Source organism: Geotrypetes seraphini, chromosome 1 (assembly GCF_902459505.1).
Source record: "Geotrypetes seraphini chromosome 1, aGeoSer1.1, whole genome shotgun sequence".
Classification (NCBI taxonomy): Eukaryota; Metazoa; Chordata; class Amphibia; order Gymnophiona; family Dermophiidae; genus Geotrypetes; species Geotrypetes seraphini.
In genome coordinates, this window is record NC_047084.1 from 465,422,252 (window position 1) to 465,434,333 (window position 12,082).

The 12,082-nt window shown below is 36.9% G+C and overlaps 1 protein-coding gene across 6 annotated transcripts in view; it reads left to right on the forward strand.

Annotated features, from left to right (window-relative positions):
* The window catches only part of HDAC6 (histone deacetylase 6), a 155,903-nt gene that overhangs the window by 23,488 nt on the left and 120,333 nt on the right, over positions 1–12,082 (forward strand). For all 6 annotated transcript variants that reach the window (XM_033923827.1, XM_033923844.1, XM_033923853.1 and 3 more), the window contains 2 exons: positions 6,086–6,190; positions 6,369–6,437. In XM_033923827.1, the coding sequence (XP_033779718.1) occupies positions 6,086–6,190; positions 6,369–6,437 (174 nt within the window). The remainder of the gene's footprint in view (positions 1–6,085; positions 6,191–6,368; positions 6,438–12,082) is intronic.

The window sequence follows — 12,082 nt, forward strand, 5'->3', positions numbered from 1 at the left end:
TAAGAAAGCTGAGAACTGTCTGTATTTCAACTAATTCGGGAGACTTTGGAACAGTACTGATGCTGATGGATGTGAAAGATCAGAAAATCAGATAGTGATCCGTTCAAAAAATACCCAAAAAAAAAATATATAACCTGAATTGTGGCAATTGAAGTGAGATAGGTGCAGACAAGAAACGGGAAGAAAACCATTTGTGATTTTGACGGTTTCATTGAACTTGAGTGCAGTATTGAAACCGCGAAATATAAGTGAAAGATCAGATTGATTGGAAAAATTGTGAAAAGGAATTGGTGTTCTGACCAGCTATATTGAAAAAAAAAAGATTATTCTTTGATAAAAAAGGGGACTTGCATTTTTTTCACAGAAATTGGGTGCTGAAGCACTGAAGACAAATAAACACTGAACATCACTTTCCTCTGACAAAGCTGCGATTGGGCTTGTGAGAGAGGAGACAGAGAAAAGGTTCAACTGAATTTAAAAAAAAAAACTGAAACAGCAAGACACTGAAGAATTTGAGAGACGCTAAAAAAAAAAAAGAAAATTGCCTAAAGTTGGTCAAAATAGGAAAAATACTCTAAAAAAAAAAAAAAAAAAAAAAATTAATTACTCTCCTTAATCAGAGCTGCGATTGGGCTTGTAAGAGGAGGAAAAAAAAAATAAAAAAGAGTTCCCCTAAGAGATTAAAAACATAAGAATACCAAATATAAAAGATTTAAATACAAGAAACAATAATAACCAAGAAAAAGAGAACAATAACATGGCAAGTACAAGACAAAACAAAAATGAGGCTGGTACATCTGCAAAAAGACAGAAACAAGATCAAATAACACCTAGCAAGATACCACTTCCTATTGATGAACCAGACATATTAAGCAAAACTGAAGTCATGGAAGAATTAAAACAAATCAAACAAATGCTTAAAGAAACTATAAATAATATGTCTGAAATGAAAGAAGAAATTTTAAATATACATAGACAAATGGAAGTCAATAATAAAAAAACAGCTGAATTAGAATCAAAAATGGAAGCAATAGAATGCGAATCAAAAAGATGTAAAAATGACAGCCTGGAATTAAATAAATTAAAAGATCAACTGGAGGATTACGAGAATAGAGGAAGAAGAAAGAACATCAAACTATTTGGAATTCAAGAAAACTTAGAGGGAAAAAATACCATCCTTTTCCTTGAAAATTTAATTCCAAAAATTCTACAATTAGACTTGAAACAACCAATTGAAATTGAAAGGGCGCACAGAATTCCAACTAAAAATTTAGAAAATAAAAACAGACCAAGACCAATCATTTTCAAAATGTTGAGATACCAACAAGCACTAGAGATACTAAATGCTGCAAAAAAAGATAAAAACTTGAATTATAAAGGATCAAGATTATGGTTCCTACCAGACTTCGCCAAAAACACAGCAAGTAAAAGGAAAAAACTACTAGATATGAGACCTCTACTTAAAGAAAAAGGATTTAAATATGGTCTATACTACCCTGCGAAAATGAGAGTGTCATCCGGAGACAAATCCTTATACTTTGAGGATCCCGAAAAACTAAAAGAATTTCTCTCTAAACCAGAACCTATGATATATTAACAAAATATATTAAGATGGTTCTAAAAACTCTATGAAAAATTAGAAAATATATCACATCGAAATATTTGAAGAAATGGAGGAAAACAATACAAAGAAAAGACAATAACAATTAAATGAAAGAAAGAACAGAATATAAGAAAATTATTAAATAATACACTGCATATATGTTTAAAATAATTATATGTTGAAATCGTAATACTAAGGAAATACAAATTAACATATTATTAAATGGAAAATGATACATTAATAAAATGTTATGAAAAATGATTAAATAAATATAAAAGATCAATATAGATAGATAGAAGGGAAACTTGTTTAAAAAATTGAATATTGATTGCCTGGAATGGGGAGAATGTTGGGATTACAATTCCAATGTGTATCCTTAAGCAGCCAATGTATTGGGTGGGAAAGGGAGGGATAAGAAAAATATTTATTAGAATAATTAAGGGAGATACATTAGGGTTAAATATGTGTGTCATGAAGAAAATTTTTTGGTTATTAAATATGAAAGAGGAGAGGAAGAATAAGATAATGAAAAGTATAAAAATATATAATGTCTTTTAAAATATATTCTATCAATGTCAATGGCCTGAATCACGTAATTAAAAGGAAAAAAATATTAACATTTTTAAAAAAACAAAATGCAGATATTTATTGTCTGCAAGAGACCCATCTCAATATGAAGGAATCACAGAAATTATCAGGTGGATGGATAAAAGAATGTTTTTTTGCTCCAGCAGTGGGTAAAAAAGCAGGGGTTGCAATCCTTATAAATAAAAAATGTATGGCCAATATAAAAGTAAAAAATTCAGATCCACATGGAAGATGGATACACATTGATATAGGTATGGGAAATGATACCCTGACGTTATTTAATATATATGCCCCTAATTCGAATCAATCAGAATTTTTCAAAAAACTACAAAATATGTTATTACCACTGGCTGCCTCTAATTTAGTGGTGGCTGGAGACTTTAATGCTGTAATGGATCCATTATTGGATAAAAAACCAGGTAAAAATATTAAATCTTTAGGTCTAGATAATTTAGTTCGATCATGTGATTTGAAAGATATATGGCGTATTCTTCATTTTAATGATCAGGAGTATTCATTTTGTTCACAGGTTCATAAATCATTTTCAAGAATAGATTATATTTTTGTTTCAACAAATAAAGTGCAACAAGTGATTAAAGCCTCCATTGATCCTATTATCATTTCGGATCATGCGGGAATATGGATAGAATTACAATTAGATCAATTAGAAAATAATAGACCTCTTTGGAGATTTGATAATGCATTGCTTGTGGATGACAAATTTTTGGAAAATTTTAAAACACAAATTAATGAATTTTTTCAAATAAATTTAGTGGAAGATACATCTATAGAGAATGTATGGGATGCATTTAAAGCAACTATGAGGGGTAATATCATATCATATTCAGCTTTTATTAGGAAACAAATTAAAAAACAATATATAGAATTAGAAAAAGAAATAAAAATATTAGAAGCTAAATTGATAAGTAAATGGGAATATGAAGTTTTGCAATCTCTTTTGAAAGTAAAAGGTAAATATAATGAATTAACTTCAAAAATGATAAGAAAAGATTTGTTTTCCAAACAAACGGTGTATTATGGAAATTCTAATAAAGCAGGAAAATTATTAGCAAATTATCTTAAGGCAAAAAAAGGAGAATTAATATTACTGGAATAAAAGATGATAATGGTATAATAACAAATCAAACAAATATAATATTAAAACAATTTTTAAATTTTTATAAGGATCTATATTCTTCCGAACCTTACTTGGAGAAACAAAAAGATGGAAAAAATTTTTAGATTTAATAAATGGACCTAAGATTCCTGATCATATAAAACGAAGTTTAGAAGAACCTATATCATTAAAAGAATTAGAGACAGCATTGAGATCTCTTAGAGTTGGATCCGCTCCAGGTGGTGATGGTTACACAGTAGAATTTTATAAAACATTTCAAAATATCCTCTCCCCACATTTATTAAAATTATATCAGACACAACTTATAAAAGGTAATATAAAAGGTACTATGGCTGAATCAATAATAATTGTTTTGCCTAAGCCAAATAAAGATCCTACTTTGGTTTCGAACTACAGGCCTATATCTTTGATAAACGTTGATAATAAACTTTTGGCGAAAATTTTGGCTTTGAGATTAGCCAAAGCTCTCCCACATATTATAGATATGCATCAAACGGGTTTCGTTGCTAAAAGACATTCTTCCAATAACTCTAGACTATTATTTCACATGCTAAACTTATCAAAAAAATTGATGAACCGGCATTTACAGTTTCACTAGATGCTGAGAAAGCATTTGATAGGGTAGAATGGAATTTTATGTATCAGGCTTTAGAATGGTTTGGTATAGGTTCTGGATTTATACAAATGGTAAAAACATTGTATAGCTTCCCGATTGCAAGATTAAATATTAATAATAAGATATCTGATGGTTTTCAATTGCAGAGGGGAGTTAGACAAGGTTGTCCTTTGTCTCCTTTGTTATTTGATGTTGTATTAGAACCCTTATTGTTAGCAATACAGCAAACGAGGGAGATACAAGGAATTCCATATTCAGATATGGAATATAAAATTTCGGCTTATGCTGATGATATTTTGCTTTATTTGAGAAATCCAGAGTCTACCTTATCTTCTTTATTGGAATTAATTGATAAGTTTGGCAAATTTTCAGGTTATAAAATTAATTGGAATAAATCTGAAATTATACCCTTGAATGTTTACTGTGTAAAAGGATTATTTGATACTTTTCCATTCATATGGAAAGAAGAAGGATTTAAATATCTAGGCATTCAAGTTAAAAAAACAATTGAAGATACTGTAAAAGAAAATGAAAAATATGTATTAAAAAAAGTAACGGAGTTATGTGAACAATGGAACCCATTGCATATATCTTGGTGGGGCAGAGTTCAAACTATTAAAATGATGATGTTGCCTGTGGTTTGCTACCAAATGAGTATGATACCTATTTATTTTCAGGGGTCCTTTTATAAGAAGCTTAATAGAATTTTAACAAAATTTCTTTGGCTTGGTAAAACACCAAGAATAGCTTTAGTAACCTTACAAAAATCAATTAAGGAGGGAGGGGTAAATTTTCCAAATTTCTATAGGTACCATCAAGCCTATATTCTACGTCAGGGTATGTATTGGATCCTCCCAGAACTTATAGATAATGCACCAGATTGGTTATATTTGGAATGGCGCCTTATGTTTCCCCTAAATTTAGTTCATTTACCAAGTATTAATATACCTAAAAGATACAGAGAAAATAACATAATAATGGATACTTGGAAAACATTGAGATTTATTGATAAATTAACACCCATCCCAATATATAAATCAACTAATCAATCCATATGGATAAACTCCAAGATCAAAATTGGCGGAGCTCAAATCCTTTGGAAGAACTGGATTATTGCAGGAATTAGATCTCTAGATGATATTATTTCAGAAGGTAAACTGCTGGATTTTTCACAATTGCAACATAGATTTGGTCTTAATAAAACACAAAGTTTTAAATGGTTGCAATTGAGGCAGGCCATTCAGGTTGGGTTCCCTGAATGGAAATCATTAAACAATCAATATAGTTTAAAGTTCTTATGCTTTAAAGCAGACTTCCTAGGACATCAAGCCGCATTGTGGTATAAATTAATATCTGAATATTTGAATAAAAAACCAAAAAATGGTCTAAGAGACATTTGGAGCATTGAGATTGGACATCAAATTAATGCATCTCAATGGCCACTAATTTGGTCTTGGAGAATGGGATGTACAGTGTCAGCATCTATGAGACAAACATGGTTCTTTTTATTACATAGAGCTTTTTGGACCCCTACTCGTTTACAAAAACTAGATAGTTCTAAGTCTAATAGATGTTGGCACTGTAATCTAGAACCAGGGACATTAGATCATTTATTATATTACTGTCCTTATATTAAAATATTTTGGAATTCAATTTGGCCACAAATTAATAAATTAATGGAAAATCATATTGCAATATCATATGATACAATTTTATTTGGAACAATGATGAGAAAAAAAAGTCAAATTTCACCAGAAAACAATAAACTTTTATTAATTATGACAAAAAAAAAAAATATGCAAAGTAAGAACTTAATCTTTCATTATGCTTCCTTCCTCTCTGGAGCAGTTAACCACAGCCCACAACACTGACATGCTTAACACTTTGTTTCTGTTTTTTGTATGGTCTGTTTTGCAAATCATGAAGCATCTAATTTCTATACGAGATGAACTGTGGATCTATTGGAGTGTTTGTGTCCCTTTTGTATGATGTTAAGTGTATCATTGTGTGTGTATATATATATATATATCTGTACTCCTTGGATTCTCTCCATGTATTGGTAGGGAAGGATGTGGGTTTTAGTGTTTACGTGTATATCTTCTTCCTAGTATTGAAACGGTATATATTTTTTCTTTTTTAGGCCTCCAGGTCACCATGCGCATCGGGATAAAATGAACGGTTACTGCATGTTTAATCATCTAGGCATTGCTGCTCGTTATGCTCAGCGCAAGCATGCCACTGAACGGTAAGGCAGAAAGCAAAAACTTATTCCCATAGGAGTGGCAAGTGAGACCTTTTAATCCAGGGGTTGCTCTTGAAGCCTAAGGCTGAGGGAGGCTCTCAACTGCCACATTGACTTGATAGCTGAGAGTAAACATATTCTACATATGGCGTCTCACTGACTGCTGTCTCTTTTTCCACAGGGTGCTAATTGTGGACTGGGATGTCCACCATGGGCAGGGCACACAGTTCATTTTTGAAGAGGACCCTAGGTGAGAACCCTTCTCTCCTTGGTAAATTCCCATATGGTAGTATTTCTAGTTATCCCAGGACAAGCAGGCAGCATATTCTCACTTATGGGTGACGTCATCCATGGAGCCCCGATGCGGACAGCTGCACAAGCAATCTTGCTTGAAGAACTTTAGAAAGTTTGTGATTGACTGCACCACGCATGCGCGAGTGCCTTCCTGCCCGACACAGGGCGCGCATCTCCTCGGTTCTTGTTTTTCCACGGAGCTAAGAAGTCGGCTTTTCTAATGCTCTTCATTTTTATTGTCTTGCCTTCCCACTCATGCGTATATTTTCATTCTAATTTTCTTTATTTCTTTTCATATTGTTTTTTTATTTTTTAAAAAAAACAAAACTAAGAGTTTTTGTTTCCCTCACGGACTTCTTCCCGGCGAGGCCTTCTTACACTGCCTCAGCCTCGGATTAAATTTTGGCTGCGGCGGTTTCCTCGGCAATGTCCTTTTTCTTTTGGGAATCTTCAACCTGCTTTCAAGAACATCAAAGGTTTGTGTTGCAAGTCATTATGGCATTGAGTCAATTTGTGTTGACTTTACTGCAACCATCTAGCGTTTCACCTAATTTCACGAGGGTTTCATTTTATACTTAATTCCCTCGTTGGGTGAGACGCAACACTTCAAGTACCATCAAGCAGGCCTTATTGGTACTAGTATCTTACTTCTGCCACCAGTATCGAAGCCAATGTCCATGGTGACGATGTCGCTACACCAATGTCCATGGTGACGATGTTGCTACTGATGCTTGTTGAGGGTGTAGACTACCGGGGGTACCAAACTATATTCATTCTTTCATCACTAGTATCAGTGCTTCTGTCCATAATGACGAAGGTCGTCCACTATATAGTACTTTCATTCAGACAACTGGAATTCTCATTCCTTCTAGTTTTCTTCCATTCCCATATGGATTTTTATTTTTTCACTTCATTGGACTGTAAAACAAAAAACAAAATGCAAGAAGGTGTTGATGTTTTTTTCTGATCCTTACCTAGCAGATGTTGGATTCTCTGTGCTTTTAAGATCTATATTTGGTAGATTACATTCAAGGTTTGAGCCCAGACCGCTGTGTGGGATCTTATACACACTCTGCCTGCATCGTTTACCAAACCATCGTCTTCGGGGAAGACATTGTCATCGTAGGCGTCGACATCGACTGTTGTCCCGATGTCCAATTCGATGTCATGTCAGTCAGACCTTCGCTTGGAATACACATGGTACAAGCGGTGTCTGATGCCTTTATGATAATTTCACATCTTGCAACATTGTCAGTAGCCATGCGATATGGATCCTAATTTCCACAACAGATTAACGAACATCTCGTATCTTGACAAGTTTTTTCCCTAGAATCAGACTCTAAGTTTGCCAAGAAACATGGAGAAGGTCAGAATCTACCTACGGTATTGCTTCATGTGCCCATAGACTCTGGTTCTTGACTTTACCCTGCAGTACTTCCAGGGCATGCAGTTTGACATGGACTTATAGCAGAGCCTCCCATCAGTATATAGCCTGTTGGAGGAACTCTGTTTCTTCATCACTGTGTTCAGGCATAGTTTAGCAGAGGCACTCATCAGTTTACAACCTGTGGGAGGAACTCTGCTATTTAGCTTCCACGCCAAAATGGAAGTGGTTGTTTCTTTTTCAGACTACTCGGAAGAAACATTCTGCATTACCTGTCCCTTCCAAGCCACAACACTCTAGGGGGCGTTATCTTTCTTCCTCCCTCCATGATTGAGGATTCAGACATTCATTTTCATTTCAAGTGTACGAAGCAATAACTGGAGGGCTTATAGAGTCCACATCCCTCCTCAACAATCACTTAAATTGTCCATACATGGTTTTCTTCACCGTCTGAGCCAGTTTCTTTTCCTCGCTTTCTTCACCAAATGGGAAAAAGATCCTAATATTGCTCTGGAATCTGATTCCAAGTATACAAAAGAACATATGGAGGATTTGGAGCTTCCACGTTCTCCTATGAAGTCACTTAAGCTGCCTATGAATGGCATCATTGAGCATACTTTTCGAACATATTTAGATACTCCATACACTGTTCAAGCAGTTCCTGCTAAACTGGACTCCTGTTGTAAGATGGTTCAATGTAAAGGTTTTGAGAAATCTCAACTTTACCACCAGTCCTGTGTCTTGGACCAGGTCACCATCGGATGTTTTGTTCTTCAGATGGACCTCCTTTCGACTTGATGTGCAAAAACTACCAAAGGTGGAAAACCTATCAGTTAGTTCTCCGCCCTATTTTTCTACCCTGCAGTAGATATTGCTATCATACAGGATCAAATAGGTTGTTTTTAGTCAAGCTTCCACTGTATCACTAATGTTAGCCTGTGTTTGTTCCTACAGGCATTCTATTACCTCAATGTTTTTGCTCCTCTATTCTTCCTCCTGTTTATCATAGCCTGGAGGTTTGAAAGTGGCTATTGGGGAGATGGAAACCACTACATCCTTTTTAGGATGTTTTTTTCCCTTAATTCTTCAGTGAACACCAGGGACTTCATTTCTCTTTTCTTTATTCATGAACAACATACTTGTTCTACTGTATATCTTCTATTTCCCTATCTGATTGACGGCTTATACTCTTTTGATCTCAGGGAATTTATTTCTTTTGTATCAACCCTGCACCTAGACCGTATTCATTTTTATCTAAATTCTGGGGTTGTCCCCTGAGCATATGACATGATCAGCATCTTATGTCTCATTGGCACAACAGGCTCTCTTAAGAACATAAGAAGTTGCCTCCACTGGGTCAGACCAGAGGTCCATCGTGCCCAGCGGTCCGCTCCCGCGGAGGCCCATCAGGTCCATGACCTGCGACGTGGTTTCTGACTATTCCTATAACCTACCTCAATTCCCTTTTTTTTTTAGGAACCTATCTAGACCCTCCTTGAACCCCTGTAGCGTGCTCTGGCCTATCACAGCCTCCGGGAGCGCGTTCCATTTGTCCACCACCCTCTGGGTGAAAAAGAACTTCCTAGCATTTGTTCTAAACCTGTCCCTTTTCAATTTCTCTGAGTGCCCCCTTGTACTTGTGGCTCCCCACAGCCTGAAGAATTTGTCCCTGTCTACCCTCTCTATGCCCTTCATGATTTTGAAGGTTTCTATCATGTCTCCTCTAAGTCTCCGCTTTTCCAGGGAGAATAGCCCCAGCATTTCCAATCTGTCAGCGTATGAGAAGTTTTCCATAACTTTTATCAGTTTTGTCGCTCTTCTCTGGACTCCCTCAAGTACCGCCATGTTCTTTTTGAGGTATGGCGACCAGTACTGGACACAGTACTCCAGATGTGGGCGCACCATTGCCCGATACAGCGGCAAAATGACTTCCTTCATCCTGGTCGTGATACCTTTTTTGATGATACCCAACATTCTGTTTGCTTTCTTTGAGGCTGTCGCACACTGTGCTGATACTTTCAATGTTGTGTCCACCATCACCCCCAGGTCTCTTTCAAGGTTGCTCACCCCCAGCACTAATCCCCCCATTTTATAGTTGAACATCGGGTTCTTCTTCCCTACATGCATGATTTTGCATTTCTCAGTGTTAAAACTCATTTGCCATTTTCTTGCCCAGTCTTCCAATCTCGTTAAGTCCCTTTGCAGGTCTTCGCAGTCTTCCTTGGTTCTAACCCTGCTGTAGAGTTTGGTGTCGTCCGCAAATTTAATAACCTCACAGTTTGTCCTTGTCTCCAAGTCGTTAATAAATATATTGAACAGGAGCGGTCCCAGCACCGACCCCTGTGGGACTCCACTCGTGACCCTTTGCCATTCTGAGTAATGGCCCTTTACTCCAACCCTTTGCTTCCTGCCTGCCAGCCAGTGTTTGATCCATCGGTGGATATCCCCTTGCACCCCGTGGTTCCACAGCTTCTTAAGCAGCCGTTCATGGGGTACCTTGTCGAAGGCTTTTTGGAAGTCAAGGTAAATGATGTCTATGGATTCCCCTTTATCCATCTGCCTGTTTATTCCCTCAAAGAAGTACAGCAAGTTCGTGAGGCATGACCTTCCCTTGCAGAAGCCGTACTGGCTTGCCTTCAGCTGCCCATTGTTTTCTATGTGATCGCAGATGGTGTCCTTAATCAGTGCTTCCATCATCTTTCCCGGAACCGAGGTCAAACTCACCGGCCTGTAGTTTCCCGGGTCACCCCTTCTCTCAGGGTGTTTTTTTTTTTCATTACTCAGTAACACCAGCACATTCTATCTACATTTGGCCATTTCTGGCCCAACGTTTCTACTCTATGCCTAGAGTGCCTAGCCTTCACAGTCCATATGATTCCCTTTGCAGTCCAGCGAGTTGTTTCTTATTACGTGACTCCTAGTCACGGATTACTAACTCTAATATGGCTAAGCTCATCGCTATGCTCTTTGCTTCACAGTCTTGTTTTCTCAGATCTTCTAGTCCGTGTGGATCTTCACTTACTGATTGGCTATATTATCTAACCAAGCGGAGCGCTCTTGCTGTTTTTAGCTAACAAAAGTCTTAAAACAGTTCGGTATTAGACACTTTCTCACAGCAGTTTTTGCTCAAAACTGTTTTTTCCATTTCAGGGAGTGTGATTTTTCCTGACAGCCACGCTTGAAAATAATTTGATTTCAAACTTCTCGTATTTTACTGATTTTTATTCCAATCAATTGATTGTACTACTTCTATTTTATTCAACTCTTATTCTCATCTAGGAGAATCTACTCTTCCTACTTTTGCCTGCACTCAGGCATTAGCTGCTTCTTTGCAGGAGACAATATCACACAGCTCATCTCTACAACTTTTGTCTCTTTTGACATTAACAAGTTGGGGCATCCTGTTTTCAGGGGTCTAATATTCAACCAGTTGGCTGCTTGCATCTGGTTTTATTATATTTTGGCTGGGCTGTTCTTAGTCAGTCAAGTCCCAGCTCTTCAACGGTTCCAGTTTGGCAACTTCAGTATTCTTTTCTCAATCTACTTCGATTCAGAATAGATGAAGCCGCTCTTATTTTCTCCTCGGTTCATTTCTTTCACCTTCATTCTTGTCTGGAACTTTTGTCCCGACGGTATGGGCTTTTTCGGCCTCTCAGGTTTTCAAATTTGATTTTCTACAAAACCAACATTCCCACCATTCCATTCTGGTTAGCTTGGAGGTCATCCATATGTGAGAATATGCTGCCTGTTTGTCTTGGGATAAAGCACAGTTACTTACCGTAACAGGTGTTATCTAGGGACAGCAGGCAGATATTCTCACAACCCACCCACCTCCCCTGGTTGGCTTCATAGTTAGCTATCTGAACTGAGGAGACGCGTGCCCTGCGTCGGGCAGGAAGGCACTCGCGCATGCACGATGCGGTCAGTGGCAAACTTTCTAAAGTTCTTCAAGCAAGATTGCTTGTGCAGCTGTCCGCATGGGGGCTCCGTGGATGATGTCACCCATACGTGAGGATATCTGCCTGCTGACCCTGGATAACACCTGTTACGGTAAGTAACTGTTCTTTACTGCAGGTCTTATTTTAATTTTTTGTGAATCTGGCGCTTTTCTTCCTCCTCCTCTGTACTTCCTGCACAACTGGAACTAGGGCCAGAATCTAATTTGTTTTCTCCCTTTCCACCACTCCCAAATAAACATACCTTATCTGGTCATAGTA